At 55.7% G+C, this 21,132-nt stretch overlaps 5 protein-coding genes across 5 annotated transcripts; 4 read left to right on the forward strand and 1 right to left on the reverse strand.

Moving 5' to 3' along the window:
- Positions 1-254: 254 nt before the first annotated feature.
- E0L32_009067 (uncharacterized protein) lies at positions 255-1,954 on the forward strand (the record flags this gene model as incomplete). The annotated part of the gene is made up of 2 exons (XM_031143992.1): positions 255-1,757; positions 1,868-1,954. The coding sequence occupies 2 exons, from the start codon at positions 255-257 to the stop codon at positions 1,952-1,954; spliced, it is 1,590 nt and encodes a 529-aa protein (XP_030991439.1).
- A 1,068-nt stretch (positions 1,955-3,022) lies between these two features.
- E0L32_009068 (uncharacterized protein) lies at positions 3,023-4,341 on the forward strand (the record flags this gene model as incomplete). The annotated part of the gene is made up of 6 exons (XM_031143993.1): positions 3,023-3,078; positions 3,141-3,424; positions 3,466-3,486; positions 3,547-3,633; positions 3,708-4,076; positions 4,166-4,341. The coding sequence occupies 6 exons, from the start codon at positions 3,023-3,025 to the stop codon at positions 4,339-4,341; spliced, it is 993 nt and encodes a 330-aa protein (XP_030991440.1).
- Positions 4,342-11,110: 6,769 nt separating this feature from the next.
- On the forward strand, positions 11,111-13,773 carry E0L32_009069 (uncharacterized protein; the record flags this gene model as incomplete). Its single annotated transcript, XM_031143994.1, has 4 exons — positions 11,111-11,196; positions 11,532-12,423; positions 12,538-13,377; positions 13,543-13,773. 4 exons carry the CDS (start codon positions 11,111-11,113, stop codon positions 13,771-13,773), a joined length of 2,049 nt encoding a protein of 682 aa, XP_030991441.1.
- A 1,683-nt stretch (positions 13,774-15,456) lies between these two features.
- E0L32_009070 (uncharacterized protein) lies at positions 15,457-17,116 on the forward strand (the record flags this gene model as incomplete). The annotated part of the gene is made up of 3 exons (XM_031143995.1): positions 15,457-16,245; positions 16,396-16,519; positions 16,641-17,116. The coding sequence occupies 3 exons, from the start codon at positions 15,457-15,459 to the stop codon at positions 17,114-17,116; spliced, it is 1,389 nt and encodes a 462-aa protein (XP_030991442.1).
- A 100-nt stretch (positions 17,117-17,216) lies between these two features.
- Positions 17,217-20,350, reverse strand: E0L32_009071 (uncharacterized protein; the record flags this gene model as incomplete). Its single annotated transcript, XM_031143996.1, has 7 exons — positions 17,217-17,224; positions 17,273-17,296; positions 17,352-17,882; positions 17,947-18,212; positions 18,265-18,295; positions 18,347-20,078; positions 20,129-20,350. The coding sequence occupies 7 exons, from the start codon at positions 20,348-20,350 to the stop codon at positions 17,217-17,219; spliced, it is 2,814 nt and encodes a 937-aa protein (XP_030991443.1).
- Positions 20,351-21,132: the final 782 nt, after the last annotated feature.

Raw genomic sequence — 21,132 nt, forward strand, 5'->3', positions numbered from 1 at the left:
AACATCACTCATACGCTCATGGAACCTGGGAGCACGTATCCGTGCACGTGCCTATATTCATTTTCGATTGTTGCCTGACAGCATTATCGACTCGCCAATCATTCAGAACTTCCTGCTGCGCCGCCAAGATACGACCACCACCTCGCCGGAATGAGTCAGAAACCTTGCCTATCGGTCGACAGTATATCATGAAATCACAACGTCCTCCAAAACGCTTGCAGTGAACTAACTTCATAGATACACGCTGAGTTAAAATGTCTTCAAACCGTGAAGTATCAAACGAGAATGCGGGGGCCTCGACAGCAAGTACAGCCCTTGGCCGATCACCAGGTCACGAGGTGGAACGACAGAGACCGCGAGATGTACAGCGTCCGATGCCCCAAGAAGCACATGCACCGCATTCGCCACCATTCGCCTTTCCGCCCGAGGTTTGGGGATTGATTTTTTCCTTTCTCGCGCGCGACACGCCTGCGTCATGGGTCTACGAGGAGAGCCGAAGGGTAGATGCCAGCGATCCTAGCCAGATGCACAAGCGGTACGCCGAACTCGACGATGTCCGGAAGTCGCAGCACGCACTCCTTAATCTCTACCGCTGTTCAAGGGTGATGCATGATCTGGTCGAGTCGTGGCTGTACGAGAGGGTCTTTATCGCCAGAGGCCGGGACCTCAGCAGCCTGATCACGCTGCTCAAGAGGAAGCCAGGCTTGAACAAGCACGTGCGGGCTCTGTATATCCTGGTGCAGGTCGATCACAGCGACTTTATGGAAGAATGCTACTATCACCTAAAAGAGCAGGAGCTTGGGAAAGGAGTGGTCGGAGCGATCAGGCGGAGCGACTTGGCCGGTCCGCCCTGTGCTCCGGCACTGATGGTCAACACGAGCTCTAAATCTTTGTCGACGGCAGCTCAGCCAGCCACGACAGACACTCAGAAAAAGAAGCGACAGAAGAAGAAGGGCAAGCATCGTGCGCAGGTACCTTCCAGGCCGGTAGCCACTCAATCGTGGGAAGGCCGCCGAAGCCGTGACAGCACTTACGGTATCCACCTGTTGGCCGAGCTTCTCGCCAGACTGGAAATCACCACACTCTTTTGCTCTTGGCCTTGCATTCAGAAGTTCGTATTCGATGTGCCAGATACATTTCCATCCACTCGAATCCCCCGCGCGCTGCAGCCCTACGTATACAATGACGATGGGTACCCAATACCACCCACCCAGTACGACCTCAGCAGAGAGCCTATGCCAGTCATGCTGGCGGCGAGAAGGACGCTGCGAAGAGTGAGACACGTCCGCCTCAGGGGCGAACTCTCCTGTTATGCGGCACGCCCGGTCCCCTTGATGGCCGCGATCGACTTCTTCACAGATATAGTGTCGTTCGAGACGAGCAACTCCTCGCCGCTGGAGCCCTGGTCGCCAGTCTATGGCAGATTTGGGCCCTCCGGCAACTTGAAACACCTGCGCCTGCACCTGACGCGAATCAAGGGCATGAACCTGGCCAGGCTCATCCAGGGCTGCCCCATCCTGGAGAGCCTATATGTTGGACTGAAATCTATACATGCGCCGTTCGGGCGTGGCTATGGATCAAGCACCGGCAGGGGCGGTTCGGCACTTGACGATGCCCTGCGAGAGCGAGCTCGAACGTTACAGGATTTAGTGATCTTTGATGAATGGATTGATGAGTGGACAGAGGCCACAGATCCCTCCTTGGGCTGGGGTCGACTGACCTGCCTACCTGAGCTAACACATGTCGAACACCTTATGGTACGATCGTCAGTAATCTTTGGGAGGCATCACGAGGGGTACGACGCCCATCTTCTGGAGGATGCGCTCGACAACCTGCCACCAAGACTTGAGACACTAACTATTCTAAGCCAATGGCTCTCGGGCGGATGGCAATATCAAACGCAAGAGGAGATGAGGGCACGACTGACGAGAAGCGAGCTTCAGCCAGGGAATAAGGCAGCTGATATTGTCCTGCTGATCAACGCCTTGCAGAGGCATCATAGCTTAGGCTTGCTGCCGAGGAATATCAAACACCTGACCGTTGTGCTCCCTGCCAAGCAGAATATGAACGAGTATTATGGGTTGACCGAGGCCAGGCTGGAGGCGGGCTCGTACTTCTCTGGGGTTGGGGTAGTGTTTACTTTATTCAAGGGATACCCGGGAGGGAGTGCAACCCGACATTCCCTACTTCATTATTGAGGTATTGCCCATCTCGCGGCTTGATTGGGGGCAGGCTGATGCATTCTATAACCTTGGGACACTGTATCATATAGTTTCTTCGTTCCTCTGACACAGTAGATCTGAAGCTAATAGGCAGAACTTTGCCCGTATACTGGAGTCTGTCGTTTAAGGCACGAAAGTTCTAGTCAGTATGAGTCTTGCTGTGCGTCACGTTGGGACCAGCTGTTCACCGACAGATGTATGAACAAGAAGTGTCATTACTATTTAAGCGTAGAAAGCCTTATGAACACTAAAAAAGGGCATTCAACGAAGTAAAGTCGTCGATTCTTCCTTGATTTCGAAGAAGATGAGGGACCAATGCCTGCCGAGGGACGATCGAAAAGCAGACGCATTGTCACGAAAAACAGCTCTTGTGGAGACGGGAACGGAAGCCCACATACAGCTCGGAAGCGCCTCGCACAGGCCAGGGCTTTAAAATAGCGTATCTGCGGAGTTGATGGGCTTTCAGAGAATCGATGCTCCGGAAGTCGGGAAATACGACGGGCGTTGTCATGACGCAACTTGGCCGTGCAGCCAGGGTGGAGGTCGAGCCTTGGCTCGGTTGCCTCCCCCGGATTTTGTCACCCGAATCCATGACCCACACTAGCCGGGTGGCAGCTTCAGCTTCCACCCCGCAATCCCGAGGGTCCGGGATGGAGAGTTGCTTCAAATGAGGGGAGCCGAGATATTTAAAAGGGTTTGCTGGGTATCTGGATAGGCACATGCATCTCCAGCGACGGAAACAAGGTACTTACTCACTAACCTAGGTCTGAATATACAGCCAAACTCACCTAGTTGTTATCATGGACGCCAATAACCTCCCGCAATGGAAAGACATGCCGGCCGTTGAGGGCATGCCGTGAGTACTCCGAGCACTCTTCTACCACAGATATAGACGCCGATGCTGACCGCATTCATAAGCCATGGCTGTGCCTGGGGGCTCTTCGACAAGGACGGCAAGAAGGACGAGCTGGGCACTCTGAACCTTCTCACTCCCGAGGTCGTGATGCGTGCGCGTGAGGAGATCAAGACCGGCAAGAGTGTAGCTCTGAACTGGGGCCTGGACAGGCTGAGTGATGTCCAGATGGGCCGTTCCGTCCTCAAGCACAGTCACGTCGACTGGAGGGATAAGGGGTACGATTTCTGGTGCTATGACGACGAGATTAGTATCAATACGCAAACCGGTGAGGCTTCGTGCTGTGGGGGTGCGTTTATGCAATGTAACTCTGCTAACAGTCTTTCGTAGGAAGCCAATGGGATGGACTGCGTAAGGTCCATTGGAGAATTGCCGTTGCCAATGACTCCGCAGTATGCTGACCACGACCAGGCCACTGGGGACACTCCAAGACCGGATATTACTATAACGGTATCAAGCACGATGACCTCTTGAAGAGTGGCCGGCTCGGCGTCGAAAGTATGTGTAGTCCCCAGCCGTCCCGACGTCGAAAGGCGTAGTTCTTCGAGACTTTCCTTGACCGTTCCGTGTAGACTGGACCAAGCGAGGTGGCATCGTCGGCCGTGGCGTCCTCCTCGACTACGTCGCCTATGCCAAACGGAAGGGTATCGAGTACAGCCCCATGTCGTCCCACCCGATCCCCGTGGTGCAGCTCGAGGAGATGGCGCGCGAGAGCAACGTCGAGTTCCGGCCCGGCGACATCCCCATCATCCGCACCGGCTGGACGAAGTGGTACGACGAGGCCGGCTTCGCGGACCGCAAGAAGTATGTGATCGACGGGTACGACTGGGTCGGCATCGAGGGCTGCGAGGAGATGATGGAGTGGCTGTGGAACCACCACTTCGCCGCCATCGCGACAGACGCCAACGGCGTCGAGCGTGTCCCGTTCAACCCCGAGTGGAGTGAGTGTTTATTCCCGGGTTGGCCCCGTTTTTCAAGCAATTCCCGGCTGGAGAAGTGTCGACTGACAGGTGTATCATGACGTCTCCAGCGCTCCACGATTATGCGTTGGCGTTCTGGGGTATGCCGCTGGGCGAGATGTGGGATCTGGAGGCGTTGGCAGCTGAGTGCGAGACCCAGCAGAGGTGGACGTTCTTTCTGACAAGCTCGCCCCTGAATCTTCCAGGTGGCGCCGCAAGTCCGCCGAATGCCATTGCCATTTTCTAAAGTCGATATCGTAGATTCGGATGGCCTGATTGCGGGGGTTTGGAGTCGATTGAGTTGCAAAGTTTTATCGATGATCTTCGTCGAAGACGTACATGCCGTGGCTCAATGTCGGAGTAAGGAGTGGAGGGAGGCGTTCGTCGATACAGTTGGAGATGGAGCTATTAGAGTTGAACCATGGACGTGATCAAGGTCTAGATTGGATCGATAGCATTGTCCGAAATCGAAGACGACAGTTGTAGCAGTTGTGTTTGTCTTCGCCAACAAAGGAAAGTAATTAAGTGTCGCTGATTAGAAACCAACCTGCTCGAAGGATCATCAGCTTGGCAGAACCATCAATCCGCGCCTCCCCCAACGGTTGGACCGTGTATGACACCCCTTTTAGGCTTTTTAGGAGAAATCCGTTATAGTCTCAAAATAAGAATCGTCTTGGTTTTCACGGATCGCTACAAGCAGGATCGTAGTGGCAAGCGATCTAACATCTATTCACATCACCTACTGAGACCATTTCCCGGTACATTCACCATACCCTACACCACTGGAGGACTACCACTACACTACAGTACGACTACAACTACAGTGACCGTGCCGTGGCCACGCAAGGTGAGTCACCGCTCGCCATACAGTAACCACCACAACGCTGGCCAGCACAACGTGGCCTGGCCCTGATCTCTAGGCTCGTCGCATTTCGTCGTTGCCTGCTGGTCTGTTTGGCAGGGACGACGATCCAGACGACGATCTGGTACCAATTGCTGCCCAATATTCCTGAAATGGCAGGTGTTCCCACCACCTTTCAACGCGACACAGCCTCCACATCGTGTAGGAACTGTCATTCTCGGGCATGCCAAAACCTTAGTGAATTGCGGCACGGGGCCACACACACAAGACACAAGACACACAACACAAGCAAAACACGAGCAATCGAAATGAGGGCGCCCAGCCATGCCAACCCGCCGACCAGTCCAATTGCTGCACAGGCGGCCGGCTAGCTGAACTAAAGTCGACCGACTGCATGGATGTGACAAGCTGCAGCAGTAGCCAGACCGGTCGACGCGGATAAGTCTTTCTCCAGTCTCACAGTCTCAGACCATATGTGCCGCTAGGAGCGTTGGACATGAGCTGAAGTCTCGCAGAGACCTTGTTGGGCCATTAATGTCGACACCATCAAACAGAAAGAGCGGGGTCTCCGGCTCGTGTTTGTGACGGTGTGAAGTAGGGGTCCCAGGACGGACATGTTGGACAACGCCAAGCGGCTACGATCGACAGAGGCTGTTAGGGTGCAGTCTTGAACAAAAGGAATCCGGCCCAGGGGGCGGCAGGCTACCAGAATTTGGCGCGGCTCCTGACCACTGGCGGATGGGGGCTGTGACTTCGAAAGGGGGACCGAGCGATATCATGTCAAGCGACTAGTATCAGGGGCTAAAAGAGAGACTATGTTCCCTTGTGCCTACCTGCCACCTTGATCTCAATAGACTCTACGCTATCCCGCCTCTTGTAACTGCCGACTTGCTCATCCTCCAATGGGCTCCAAGCCGTCGACCCAGCACAAGGTTTCAGCTTCTCGTAGTCTACTTGTACAAGTACGTTCGAGAATTGTGTCGATCAGTTCATTCTCCTCAATGGGGGCTCAACTGTCAGCTTGTGGAGTAGAGTCAAGGGACAGGGGCTAACAATCGTGGACTGATTCAGACTTCACACGTGCCGAAACAGAACGGTGTAATGAAGCTATTGGCTGGCCTGCAAATGAGGGCCAACGAAACCTTATCGTCCATTACCACCACATCTGAAGCTCATAGGTGGAATTATCCGAGAGAACCTCAGCTCCTAGCGGAAGCTAAGGGTCCCGAAATTCAATGCACAAAGCTAGGGCAGAACTGTTTCTTCTCGAGGGCTAGGGACAAGCTGTTCACGAGCATGGCCCATGGCGAGCTACGAGCTCTCTCTGGCTCTCGTAATGAGAAAGTGTAATTAACATTGACTTTCGAACTCACCCTCCTTCAGCAACTTGCATGCCAACTTTTACAAGTACCTACGATGCGTCGGAGATGACGTTGGAGCCGTGGACCCAGCTTTACCGCGCTGGCCCTACAAAGTACGGTTGGTTTTACGGTACACGCTCGGTAGATGTGGGGAGGCGTGATCTCCGTGGACTCCGTGGACTCGGTGAGCTGCACCCCTGAGGAAGCTAAAGGCTAGAACACAGGTAATTGTGGAGGAGGCAAGGACAAAGATTGATAGCAATTCGCCGACCAGATAATACCGCATGGCGTCGTCAAGTCGATCCATGTTGTTCTATCACAGGAAATCTGTCGACATCAGAACCTGTTTTTTCCAGGACCAAGTTATCGGCCCGGCAAGTCGACCAGGCACGCTCGAACGATCTCATGCACTCCACACACCAGGCATGCGAACTGGGCGGTGCCGCCGAGAAACGGGGACTAAGGCCAGGCATTCCTTTTTTTCGTTTTCCCCCTCGAAGGTCTGGACCCCTCGTGAGAGGCTCCTTCGTACAGTTATGGCATGCATGCCAGTGCATTGGTTCAGCCGAATGCTGATCGCTGACCCTCAGACACGGTTGGCACATTCCGCTAACTTAGCGAGAATAAATGCACCGTCACTAAAAATGCACAGGGACATGCACGCTAGTCGCTCGCATTGTGTAGGGTGCGAGACAAAACGAACGCGGCGCAGGCGGGACCTGCAGTGCACGAACAAGCCAAGAGACTGCATCGGCGTGGCATCCCGGCTCCGATCAACGGTATGGGTGTCAGTGCCGCCAGGGTCCCAGGGTCCTGCTTCGGTCTTCCTTACCACCCTCCCAAAGGGGGTTTGCCGGGCGACGGCAGAAGCCAGGATCAGGTACCAAAGTACAAGTAGTCAAGCTGCTTCCCGCCAATCTCGTTTGGAGAAGAGCAACCTTGGGAAGTGTGAGTCGGATAATTCGTCGGCTCTTTACCGCGCAAAGCCCCCTCCCCATGCCGCAGGGACGACAGCGCTGTGTGCCCTTTTTGAGCGTTGGGCATCGACTGAACCTTCGGGGATGGCGTAGCCGGAAGACGCACCTTTACGGAGGACACAATTTCGAGCAGTCTGGACCCCGGCAACGTAATGGGTTGCCGAACGGATCGAGCAAAGATGGGAGCGCCGTTGGCCAAAAACCTGGACGGACTCAACGCACGAAGGCAGGCCAAGTGGGTACAAGCGCCTCGGTCTGCCCTTTCGAGTATGGCCATCTGTGAGGGTGTGAGGAGACCCTTTAGTGCCCACTATTAGGGCACCATTGGTGGAGGCATATGCCCCTAGAATCAGCAATTCATTCTTCTTCGCCTTCTAGTGCCCAGCGCTTGCTCGAGCCAGCGTTACTCTCGGGGGCCGTCCCGGGACAGCGCCCAAGCAAGGCGAGTGGGAGGTGCGAGTGGATATGGCGCAGGGCATGGCTGGCCACACCAGTCCAACCTACGGGGTGACCTGCCGAAGGGATGGATTGTGGGAAGGGCAGAGGTGAGGTAAGGGCAGGCCGGCATGTCATGCCCAGGGCCGTGACATGGCGTAGTGTTATGCAGGGACCACTGTGGCTGGCTGACTAGTCTGGTATTTCTCCACGGAGACTTGTGACAGATCAGAATTAGAGAGATTCGACGATGAGGTTAGTGACAGCATCCTGTGCCTCCCGTGCCTGCAACCCACACCCCCTTCCTTCTCCTTGTCTTCCTCCGCCTCTTCTTGACTGTTGACTGGTCTACTCGTAGCTAGGTAGAAGGTTCTGGGACTTGAAAGTCAAGAGAGGAGCGTGTCTCTATGTGCGTCTGTTGCAACGCAGCGACCACCAGCCTCGTAGCTTTAAGGAAGTACCATGCTTTCTACAGGTATAGGGAATCCCTCGCCTGGCGCTTTGCTTTGTGTCCCCCCGACCAGGGTCCTCTGCCACATGGCTTTGACCGTACGCCATTGCGGGTCTCAGGGCTGGTCTTGGACGGAAAGTGTACCCCTTTCCAGAAGGACAGAAGCTTGCATGCCGGGCGCGACGCAGGGCTAGCACGATGAAATGCCGAGACAGACATCTGGGGAATGCCACGAGCAAACGTAGCAAGGACCATCCCACGACCCTCAAATGCCTCGTCGAATCATTTGCCGAGATCGGCTGCGACTAGACAGTATGGCACCAGGCCACTGCACGGCCTTGCACCTATCGAGGCAGGATGTCCGCTGCGCGGTGGAGGCGCGCCTGAAGATCTGGTCCAGGGCCAGCAATCAGGATCAGCAAACGAAACGGCGGCCAGGGCTGAGCATGGCTGAACAGTGGTCTAAATTGCCTCACCTCCAGTCCATCCACCATCCACCTTCGGGTTCGATTGAGACGCCAGCGCAGACCAAAAGCAGCAGGAGGAGTATCAGCTGCAGGCCAGCGCAGGGCGAAGCACGCGATACCACGCACACACCGACAGCGGACAGATGCTCTGAAGAGCAAGGCGCCGGCCGGCTACAGTGCCTACTCTGGGCGGCAGAGCCGGCTGCCAGACGCGCGAGTCAAGAAAAAGACGCCGCCGCGAGGTGTTCTACAGCGAAAGAATGAGCCAGGGGCCGGCGCTGGAACGGCGCACTCTGGCTAGCTTTCGGCCTACCCTGCTAGCACTTGAGGTATGTACAAGGTAGGTTGGGCTCCCTGATTAGCATTGCTCGAAAACGCTCGGCGCCATGCAGGGTCAACCAGAGTTTTTGCGAGCAAAACGTCACCCGAACAGAATCGTCATCCGGTTAACGGGAACGGCAGTGCAAAACCAAAACCAAACGCAGTCCACGTACCTCTATGCGGTACGTGCCATTTCCCATATTGCCATCGTCTGCTTCGATGAAACCTACATGCTTTCAGCACACTCTGCACACCTTTTCACACGCTGCAAACGCCACTCACAAGGGGCGCCCTCGCTCATAGTGACAGAGCTTGGTTTTGGACCTGTAAGGCATCTCGGAAACCAAACCAGAAGCAGGGAGGGCGTTGGCAGGAGGAGCTCATTGGCGGGCGGATAATCTCCCGTCTGGTCAAAATCGCCACCCAATGGCACATCATCTTCCCTTTTGGGAATCACTTACAGCTTCACCTGATAAAGCCATCCCCAATCCGTGCAACGCAAAGCACAACACAGCCACTATATCCAACGGCAGGCTCTTGCATTGCAGGGCGGGCATTGCTCTCACAGGCCGGAAGACAGGAAGCAGCAGCCACAGCAGCCAGCCAACCGTCTTAATGAAGAGTCAAAAAAACGCTCGAAGACTGACTGTCAAATGGGGTGTTTAGAGTTTACGCTAGCGCACATCGCTTCCCACTCTCTCAATATTCTGCAGTGCAGTTGCGGACCTGTCCCCGTCTCGAGACACATCCCCCCTGGACACACCCTCTTGGCCCCCCCGCTGGTCCATTCGCTGCTTGACGGCCCTGTTCTCTTCACCCTTGGTCCCTGTAGCTCCTTGGTAACGGCGAACGGTTGTTTGAGCCAGGCCCAAGGCGCGATGGTACTGTTGCAGGAGGCCGATCCCTGGATGCCGGCACAACCTGCCCCCCTCCCCAGCAGGAGACTACCGCTCTTCCGCCCTGTGCTGCAGCACGTCCGTCTGCTTCGTGACCATACACCTGCCTGTGTGCAACGAAAATCACTCGCCCCTCCTCCCGCACTGGCGGGAACGGGAGCCCTAACAGGGAATCCTACGCCATGGACGTGAGATTTCTTGGCACGATGGAAATCTCGTCGCCTGGCCTGTGTGGGTTCAAGACCCGTTTCCCGGATCCGTTCTTTGGGCGGCAGAAGCCTGTCAACACGGGGAAATGCCCCAAAATATCTCTGTCGATCATGCTTCTCTTTTTCGTGCCGGTAGCGTTGTTGAGTAAAAAGACATTAGCTTCCCTCTGTCTCTCGCCGTCCCCGTCCGATTACCTACCCATGATCCTGTAACTCTCCATCCCTCTCACCATTCCGGGCACCACCCATCTTTCCGCCCAGTTCCGGGACAAGGGCCCGGGGACCTAAAAGAGACACCGGTGGCAGAGGGAAGAAAACTCGAAACCCTGTACCTGTGTACAAGTAGAAGAGGGTACACCTGGCACGGACTACGCCGGGGAGAGACGGGCTACTTCTCCATCCATCCCACGCACTCAATCACGCAAGCTCGCACACACCTTCTGATGATCTCTCCGGACCCTCATAAGCTACCAGTTCACGCGTCAATTCTCTTCGTGCTAAACGAAATGACAAGCTGATTGCCGAAAGAGCTTAAAGGCCAAGCGTCTGGCACAGCACCCCCCTCCACCATCCCCCGGCACGCGCCATCTGTACCAAGGGTTTTGCTCTCCCGTCTTGCAGAACCGATCTGAACCCTTTCTTCCTTTCCTTGCACAATCAAAGACCCTGAAAAGCTGCTGTCCATTCCGCAACCAGCAAGCTACTCATCCGCTGCACCAGCCCAGGAGAGGCCCAGCGAGCCGCGGCGTCCACTTCCCGGAGTTGCGCCCCTCTCTCCCACCACCCCCCAAGACCCCAAGGCCCAAGGACCCTCCATCCTCTCCATCCATACGCCAGTCCCCAACCCTGGCCGAGGGCGGGACGGTGCTTGCTTGGACCACGTCACGAACACAAAACCACCATACTAACCTTTTTACCTACGCCGCATTACCCGTGACGGATTCACTACGGTCCACACCCTAATCAACATGCGTTGACTGGACTGTCAAGCAAGCCGCGCTTCGGTGACATTCGAGTGAGACGATCAATCATCAGCAATGGAGGCTGACCAAACGCCCCCGAAGCCGGCCAAGAAGCGAGTGCGGAAGCCCCGTGGCCGTGGGCTACGAACCAAGACTGGCTGGTAAGTGGTGCTGCTGCTGCTGCTGCTGTTGTTGTTGTTGTTTTGTTGTTGGGCCTCTCTCTGTTCATGATATCACACCTGACATCACGGCGGGCGCAACGCAGCGCAGCGCTTCGCTTGCCGCTTGCTAACCCCGAGGAGATCTTCCTCCTCGTGGTATTGCAAATCAGTCCTCTTGCCATCTTGGCAGGCAACTGATTTGCGCCGCCTTCATCTTGTCCTTCGCTTTGGTTGTTGCGTCGTTCCGTAAGCGAAGCTAGGATGTTTTTGCTGACGCAAGGATCCCCAGCCTCACTTGCCGCAAGAGGCATAAGAAATGTGATGAACGCAGTCAGTACACCTCACCCAACATTCCAAGATCTCCCATGTCTTTTGAAAGTAGCACATCCCATTGACATAGACGTCCGTCTCTTTACACTTCTTGCAGTGCCCATCTGTGGACCGTGTATCGTTTCAAATCGCGAGTGCACGTATCCCGAAGATGTCGAGGCGTTGCGCGCTCAGCCCTCAACAGCGAGCGCGAGCCCTTCACATCCAGAGGCTGAGGCCTCAAATAGCAACCAACCTAATCACCATCCTCAACATCATCCTCAAGCCCAACTGGCGCATCATCCGCAGCAACACCACCTGCTCAACCAGGTTCTCCATCATGGCGGCATCCCGACCCTGGAAGATGGCGCGGGGCCTCGCCTTCCCGCTGCCTCCATGGCACCGGGGATGAGCTATACGCCCAATGCGCCCTCCAACCCACAGGCACGCGACATCGTCGACCCGGCCCTCGTGGGCATGTACCCGGACGCCAGGTTCAAAACAGCCGCGCCTCCGCAGGCGCAGTACCACCTGCAAGGATCCTATGCCGCAGGTCCTGCTGATCATTCCCAGTACGCGCCTTCTCCCGATACGGCCGCGTCGAGCGACCTCGTTGACCTTGCGAGTTTCAGATGGTTCGACCTGCTTGCCACAGATGCGGCGCAGCAGGGCCCTGACGGCCGCTTTAGCCTCTCCCAGGGCGCCCCGAGCGACGGCGATACCAGCAGCCTGCACCTCCCGGACGGGCTGGGCTCGGCATCGAGGCCGTACGAAGATCACCCTTCTGCCCGGCTCGCGGCGAATCTCGTCGACCTGTCGATACCCGACCGAAACAGCTATCCACCCGCTGCCGAGATCAAGCTGAGTGCGCACGAAGCAGCGCTCTTGAGGAACTTCGCCGAGAAGACTGCATCCATGGTGAGCAAACCCCAATCTCCGTTCTTACCATACTGGATCTAGCAGTGGCTCAAGATGGGGGTTTCCCTTCTTGAACTCCTCCGGCGACAGTCCTCATGCTGACCTACCGTGGAGCTCGACGTCTTTGACCCCCAGAAGCACTTCTCCACATACGTGACGCGCCTCGCCATGCGCAACCAGGGCCTCATGCAGGCCATCCTCGCCTTCTCGGCGCGCTACTCGCAGATCGCGGCCACGACGAGGGCCGGGTCCAACCCAGCGCTTGGCCTCGAGCCGCTGGCCGACCCCAGCGAGGCGATCCAGCACTACAACGAAGGGCTGAACCACCTGCACACGGCGCTGCGGCTCGGCTCGACCAAGAGCGAGGAGCTGCTGTCGATGGCGCTCGTCATCAGCACCTACGAGATGCTCGAGACGGGCATCAACCACAACCCCAACTCGAACTGGCAGCGGCACCTCGAGGGCGTCTTCTCGCTGCAGCACGCGCGCAACGTCAACGGCGAGTCGGGCGGCCTGCGCGGCGCCGCCTGGTGGGCCTGGCTGCGGCAGGACCTCTGGGCCGCGTTCCGCGAGCGGCGCAAGTGCTTCAGCACCTGGCGGCCCACGGTCGACTACCCGGACCTGCGGCAGAGCGACATGCCGGACCGCGCCATCTACCTGCTCAGCCTGGCCGTCGACTACTGCGCGGAGCCGAGCCCGAACCCGCAGGTCGAGCCCGACAAGGCAGCCAAGTCGGCGCGCCGCGCTGCCGAGCTCATGGACATGCTCGAGCGGTGGAAGAGCTTCCTCGGTGACGCGTACAAGGCGCTGCCCACGGCCAACCGCGCCGCCATCCACGGCTGGACCCCGACCTGGGTGCACCCGCCGGAATACGGCGTTGCGCTGCAGGTGTACAGCTTCGCTAAGATCCTGATCTGCATGCGCCGGCCGGTCGTCAACGAGTTTAATGACTACGTGAGTGCATGTTGTGATTTTCGTGCCCGCTTTCTGGGAACTCTGGCGAAAGTTGGGATTTTACACAAGATGTACTTCTGGCTCCGGCGTCGGGGGCTACTTGACAATATCTTGCATGATTATCCGTTCGGTTCAGGCTAACTCTTACGTGTTGCGGACTTTTAGATAATCGCCGAAGCTGTCGCCACGATTTGCGGCATTGCTATGGAGCTCACCGACCTGAGCTGCCAGGTCATATCCTCGCAATGCCTGTTCGCGGCCGGACTGTGTGTCCAGGACCCCCGACAACAACACACGATCATGGGCCTCATCGACGCGTGCGAGGCGCGGACCGGCTGGCCGATGGACAACTTGCGGACCTGCCTGTTCAAGCAGTGGAAGGGCCCCAAAGAATAGAGAATGGCAGAGACGACAAACAGCAGGGTGACGACGAGATTGTTCCTACAGTTTCCTAAGGATTTATGTTTTGCGATTCGCAGGGAACTACGACCAGGCTTTTTTTTCACACGAAATTTTAGAGAATGTCCCTAGAACGACGAGTTCTCGACAAGGCGCAGCGGCGCGGGAAACACCTCGAGGATCTGGAGGAATGGGCTTATTATGGGCACGGCGGAACCAATCTTGTTATATGTACAAAACGGGGTACTAGCCCCAGCCACGACTGACAGTTGTATTCTTGTGTCGTGAGAAAGAGCTTTTTTTTTTTAAAAGGGCATGGCGAAGGAGCCAGGCTGGATTATACGAACGAACGAACGGACGGACGGACGGACGGACGGACGACGGGTTTGAAATTTAGCAGGCGAATTTGAAAGCATCTCTGCGATCGATCGAAGACCCAGCTCGCAAACGTATCGTGTCGAGGCAAACCAGCGAGGCCAGTGTATGTATGCCCACCCAAAGACATGCCGTTCGAGTCGTGGGATCGGCGAGACCGTGTCGGAGAGGACGTCGAGTGCAGGCGGTATTACGCTCGGAATTGGCGCGATCGAGGGAGGTTCGGAGACGACGGAGAAGGCATGAGTCTTGTTTCAAGTCCCGGGTGAGCTATCACGCTCAAGGGAAAGGATCATGTCGCGATTCGGCCATCGGTAGGAGGTGTTTCGAGTCAAGGGCTTGTCCACGACTGCGTTTCGTCCAGGTGAAACACGATGAGCTGGGGGAATGTCAAAGCAGACGATGCAAGTCGCCGCACACACTGACATAGAAACTTGACAATAGAAAGCAATTTCTAACTATGGTTCAACGGAAACCCCGTAATGGTTGGTGGTGGTGGTGGTGCCGAAGCATCATGGTGTGCCAGGACAAAAGACGACAAAGCTCGTGCTGGCCGAACGCGCGACCGATCCCTCCGCTAATCCTCTGATCGACCGGCCGACCCTTCCCTAGCTAGTAACTACTTTAATTATCTGACCGATCTAGTTATGCAGCTTCTTGCCCTCTCGGGGATGGTATCCGTGCTAGATCACAATTCCTGACATCCGCCAAGAGGCGCGTCTCGAGGGCCCTTCAGCTCCAGCTCTGCGCCCTTTTCGCCTCTGGAGAACGCCCTGTAGCAAATCGTTGTCCTGTACAAACAACACGAACACGAACATGCAGCTGGATAGCGTCTGCCGTAAAAGGAATCTGTTGGGGAATGCCCGCCTAGCCCCCAATCTGCACATGCAGCCACAATTCTACTCTGTGTCTGTTTGTGTGCCTCAATGCGCATTCGGCCGAGACCGACATCGATGCCCTCCTTACCCCAGATTCCCAGCTCTGGTTTACCCGACCGGTTATTACCACGAGCTGAGGCTTGGCGATCTCAAGACCGACACGCAAAACTCTGCCATGACGAGTTACCCGATCATTTAGGCGGTCGAGAGTTGTAAGAGCTATACTGCCAAGGCTACGATTCCACGTGAAACGTTATGTGGCCAGAATGACGTGAACCGTTGACTGGACTTCATGGGACGGACTTCCTGCGAGCGGCCCTGGGATGAGCCTTCGATGCTGTTGCTATGCAGTCACGATGTTCTAGCTTCTGGTTGGGTCACCGACAAAGCCCTAATGAGATAACTAGCCCAGCGCCGACTCCACGCGATGACGCCGACACCAGCCCTCCTTCGCCACGCCCTCCTGCTCGGGGCGCTCCTCTCCACTCCGCGACCGACACTCCAAGACAGCTCTGGGCCTAGCATCAACGACGACGCAGTCTGCAAATGGAATCTCCGCAGCGGAGGCGCCTTCCCGCGCCTCCTTCCGATCCGCGACTCCTGCCCTAAGCCCATCGACACGCGCCGCAGTGGTAGCCATGACGCATCTCGGTCTCGGTTCTACCCATGGTCATACAAGCCGTATTGTCTCCGGCCGGCCGACGTGCCCAAGGGCAGCTCGCCGAAGCTATGCGTCTACACCTCGACACACTTCCGCGGCGGCCACGGCCTGTCCCTGCTCACGACGCCCGACCTCGCGGCCAGCCTGGCTGACTCGCTCGACGACTCCCTGGTCGACGCCAAGCTGCGTGACCACCCGGGCAGCTCGATGGCGGCACCCGCTGTCCGGACGCACAGGTCTTACATCGTGCGGGAGCTCCCTGGCCGAGGCAAGGGTGTGGTGGCGACACGCGACATCGCAAAACTCGAGGTCATCCACATCGGGTACCCGGCCATCGTGGCGCAGATGGACTACACGCACCTTCTGAGCAAGGAGCAGGCGGCGGTGATGCTGGAGAAAGCCGTGGGGCAGCTGCCTGCCGAACGGCAAGAAGAGATCTGGGCGCTGGCGAGGAGCACGGGTGCGGCGGACCCGATGACGGATATACTCAAGACGAATATCTTTGGGCTCGAGGTGGACGGTGTGTCACACATGGGACTATACCCGGAGGGCTCGGTAGGTGTACCCGGGCGATGAGGCTCAGTGGCCACAGGTGTACAAAATGGTGTGCTGTCTCGGGTATGCTAACCGGTGCCAATTGCGTATCCTGCAGAGGGTGAACCACAACTGCAGACCAAAGTAAGGCATACGGCTGAACCAGCCCAGGAGGCTGTGGCACACGTACTAAATGGAACGGGCAGCACGTTTTGGCGCTCGTCGCCACGCACCCTCACCATGGAGGTTGTCGCTATGCGGGACATCAAGGCCGGGGAAGAGATCGTCCATTCGTGTAGGTTCTCACCGGTCCGAACAAGCTTTTGTGCCCCATTGAACCCACTCCACCTTTACCCTCTTTTTCCAGCTTTCTTCCTATCCTTCAGGGCTAACTTGATTCATCACACCGAAAACAGACGCCCCTCTTGGCAGCCCTTACGAAGAGCGCAAGATGGTCCTGCACCAGTGGGGCTTCACCTGCTCCTGCGCCCTCTGCTCGCTGCCGCCGTCGGAGCGCGCCCGCTCGGACGACCGCCGCAACCGCATCTGGGAGGTGTACGCGGACCTGACCAACTCGGCCGCGGCCTTGGGTAGGAAGGTCGTCGACGAGCGTGTCGATGAGCTCATGTACCTGGTGGACCGGGAGGGGCTCTGGCCGCAGCTCGTCGAATACTACCAGGTCGCGGCGCGGGCCTACACCGCCCTGCGGGAGTATGATGTCGCGAGGGAGTATGCGGAGAAGGCCGAGGCCACGTGGATCGAGTATGGGGGTGTGGACCATGACGGTGCGGAGGACATCCGGCAGCTATGGGAAGATCTACGGAGGGCCGAGAGAGGGGAAGCGTCCCAGGACGATGTTTCCGATGTCGATCTCGATGATTTGGTGGATTGAGGCTCAGTCATTGAAGAATATGGTGGATTAGGTACGTCGAATCACGCCCACGGGTGAGTCGTCACCTTTTCTTTGACCGACGCGGGGCAACTTCACATCACTACTCGGCTGTGTATTCAACAGATTACATCGATTGTAAAATCCAAACTTTCTCACCAAAAGCCCAAGTCATTCCTCCCTCTAAGAAAACAGGTGCACTGCCCAAGACCGTCGAGGCAGTGACAACACTGCGCACTTCCGTATCCTGAGTCTGATAACTCGGCATTTGCAAGACGATCCAAACTTGTGTCAGGACCATCAAATGCGGCGTAATCTCCGTCTAGAGCTGGCGGTACATTGGTGATCCTATCTAAGAACGCGCTTGAAGACTGCTGAAAGCCCTCTTGATCAACGTCTACAAACGTCTGGCCTCCTGTCATCATAATCCCTCGACCTCGATCTGGTTCGCTCATATTGGCGTGGTTGGCCAACACCAGGTCTGGTAGAGCGTTGAGGAGTTCCTCGTCAATCGCCGGGTCACCTAGATGCTGAGAGTCGGTGTGTCGGGACTTTCTGAACTGCAGACAGGCCTGCTCGATGCAGTCTTTGGTCACCTGGTGAAGCATGCTAAGTAATTGGGCCTGGATCAATTGTCTGTCCCGCCTAGCTGCCTCAGTCAAAGTACTTTGCACGAGGCTCGGGACTTGCTGGCGAAGATAACCTTCAAGTTCCTCCAGCTCATGCGAGTCTGGAGATTGGCGACGACCATCATCAATAGGCTCAAAGTCTAGGATTTCAAGTTAACAAAGACGATACTTGATATCATCGATCGCGCGTTTTGGGAGTCTTACATGGTGAAGGGGCTGCCTCATTGGGAAATATTATGTTGTAGATTCCGCACCACTTGGAAACCTCGGACTGGTTTCGCGTGGATTTCTTTCGAGATCTCAAGTCTTGTTCCTGCTCAGGGCTCAAGCCTTCAGGTGGTGGACCTGGCTTCGCATCGCAGATATTTTCGCGAGCCACAGAGACATGTGCGTCCAGTCCAGGTTTCGACTTGAAAATCTGCTTGCATCGTTGGCAATAGATAGGTCTGTGGCAACGATACAGATGCTCCCTGAATGTGTGTCAGTTGGCTGCTATGGGGCAAGTGGTGGAACAGAACATACTTTAGTCGTGCGGTGGTCTGCCAACCTGACGCTGCGCAGATTTTGTGTGTAGCCAAGCAATACCTGGTAGGATCGTGCTTACGGAATGGACAAGCGAACTTTTTGCCAGCAGCACCCAGCGTTCTTGAGGCCCGATCTGGTGGAGGCGGGCTTCCTTCGCCATCACCGTCGTCGTTGGCATCATCTTCGCTCCGACGCCTCTTGCTGTTCTCATGTGCCCTAGCGAGAGCCGAAGAGTTGTTTGGCTGGGTCTTGCCGAGATCCTGTTCCTGTATTTGTCCAGCTGGTGAAGAGCGCCCGCCAGCAATCTCTCGCGTCAAACCTTGCCAGTTCTGGCTCCACATAAGCCAGAACTCCTCCATGACTTGCGAAATCATATCTTCGATAGAACTGTCGGTGACTTGGCTCACGATAGACTCGTAGATGTGGTTCGAGAGGGTCTCCGAAGACGGCTGCAAAGCATCAACCTTGCTTCCCAGTACTTTTTTGAGTGAAGATCTTGTCCTGGCCAGGGCAGAAGACGGACCTGGAATCGGTTCCTCTTGATTCGATTTAAGATGTTGCGCAGGTTTTGATGCAGTGGTGTTGCACTGTCCATCAGGCGTTCCGTTCCAGAGGGGCTCAGTCCGTTCCAAAGGCGCCTTCCCCATAGTTGCATCCAGTTTTACTAGCTTCCCCTCAACCGTATGGCAATCTGACTCGACTTCCAACTGGCAGAGGTGACCGTAGACCTCGTGAAGCGGGACAAGAACTTGGTCAAGGTATTGGAAGTTTGTATGGAAAGTGTCGGACTCGGCAAGGGCTACATGAGCGATGCGCTTTGCATCTTCACGAGACCCATCGAAGAGCTCAAGGGCGTCTTGAAGGTGCTCAACGTTGCCATACAGGATGGCGAACCTGGGTATTCTCCCAGTCCTGCATCTTCGCCACTTGATCTGCTCTATCGGAGTATTGGCCAGAACAGGGTGTGCCGCTTTGCATTCGTCCCATGCATCGCATATGACGGGCTGGCGCAACAAGCCTTGGATGACTCGAGAATGTGACCAGTCCTCTGGGTCACTTCGGTTCCAGTAGTGGTATGCAAGATGATACAAATGAGCGTCCACGTCATCGTGCAAACACGAACAGAACCCACAGGCGAGATGCTGCCGCCTGACTCGGCCAATGCGTGCCTGTGCAGATTTGACCAATGAAGAGCTGATGGTAAGTATCGGACCCCTGTCGAAACAGCTCAAGGATTGGGTCAAAAGCTCCTCAGTCTCTTCAAATAAGAGAAATGCCTTCTCATGGGCCTCCCATTTTTCGGGATCTACGAATGACTGTGCACAGGTAGTACAACAGTATTGAGTGTGTCCGTGTTCCAAATCAATCGCGTTGGTCTGACCCTCGCTATCCGGTTGCTTCAGGATAGTAGGAGATGGGTTTGTGTCAACATTGTTGGGAGCCACCGGACGAAGTCTATCGTGTGGTAACTCCGAAGTAGATTCGTGGATGTGTGCATCACTGTGCAAGCTGCTTCTTTGACTGGGCGAAGAAAAGAAGGACGAGACCCTAGATTTGGCGAGGCTGGAGCGAGAGAATAAACTGTTGGCCAGGGAGCTAGAGGTGGTCCGTGAACTTCTCGAGGCAAAAGAAAGCAAGCTGCTGCCATAGGATGAGGCATAGGATGAACGGGGAGATTTATTGTTCGTGGCATCCGGGCCTTGCGAGCCGTAAGCGTGGGCAGCTGTAGCCCCTCGTGGCAAGAGTTCTTTCGCCCCACTTTGGTCGTGACTCTGAGGGCCCCCTGAGAGTTGATGATCAAGTTCGGATGGCTATTGTCTGTTAATACGCTATGCATGCAGTGCAAGTCCGCCGGACTGACCTCCTCGCCCTTTGAAGATCCCACGAGTCGGGCTGTCCGTGTATGCCTGGTCAACCTTGGTGTACCTTTGGTGCTAAGTTGATCGCGGCTCATCTGCAACCATGGATCTGCTTCGACTGAGGTTTGGAGGTAGGATTCTACTCTCCGAGCCATTGTTGGGCCAAGAGAAGGTTCTGCCTTTGGCGCTGGTCGATAAGGTATGCTTCGCTGTTGCTGCTCCATGTTTGCTTATCTTTACCTCTTAAGAAATACCATGCGCTTGGCATATAACTTCACCAGCTAGGAAACGGCATCGTCGTGGAGGTTCCTGGTGTGGTGCGTATCGTGTTTTTCTATCAATACTGCACAGGCCGCCGCAGGCCGGGGTTTTCAACACAAGGGCATGCCTGTGCGCAGCTGCGCGTAAACCATGCTCAACTCAGCCTCGCAAATTCGGCATGGGTGGTGGTTACCAATTGTGATTGGACCAAAATGAAACAAAATTCGAAACAACCCTGGTGACATAATCTCGGTGACTCCTGTGCATGAAAAGCTCATGCGGGCACTGCCCATCATCCAGTGAATTGTAACCTTGAATGCTCAGAGGCCGCCGCCATCGCCAAACAGCAGCTATTAGCAACCCCGGTAGGCTCCTTCCCTATCGCAGATCAAGACAACTTTATAGAATGAGTGTAGGGCTGAGGTAGCACCAAGAGCTTCTGGATTCTCAAGTTCTGGAACACCATTTGGAGGACTTCTCTTCATTCAAAATCAGAACCTGATGAAGCAAAGCATCTTAACTAGCGAACTCCCAACACAACATTTTCAGAGTTTCAACTACATTATTGCCAGGAAACAGAGGATATTCACTGGAATATAGGAGTAGTTTTAGCCACCGATAGCACAGAGCTTGCAACAGCGATCAGCCAATACCTCTGAGGTATGAATTTCCACTGCATTTAGGAGATAATACAACGTGACTATGATTCTCTACAAACCTGTTCAAGTATACTCGTCTTTTTCCT

Source organism: Thyridium curvatum, assembly GCF_004353045.1.
Source record: "Thyridium curvatum strain D216 chromosome Unknown NODE_63_length_253891_cov_75.696892, whole genome shotgun sequence".
NCBI lineage: Eukaryota > Fungi > Ascomycota > Sordariomycetes > Thyridiales > Thyridiaceae > Thyridium > Thyridium curvatum.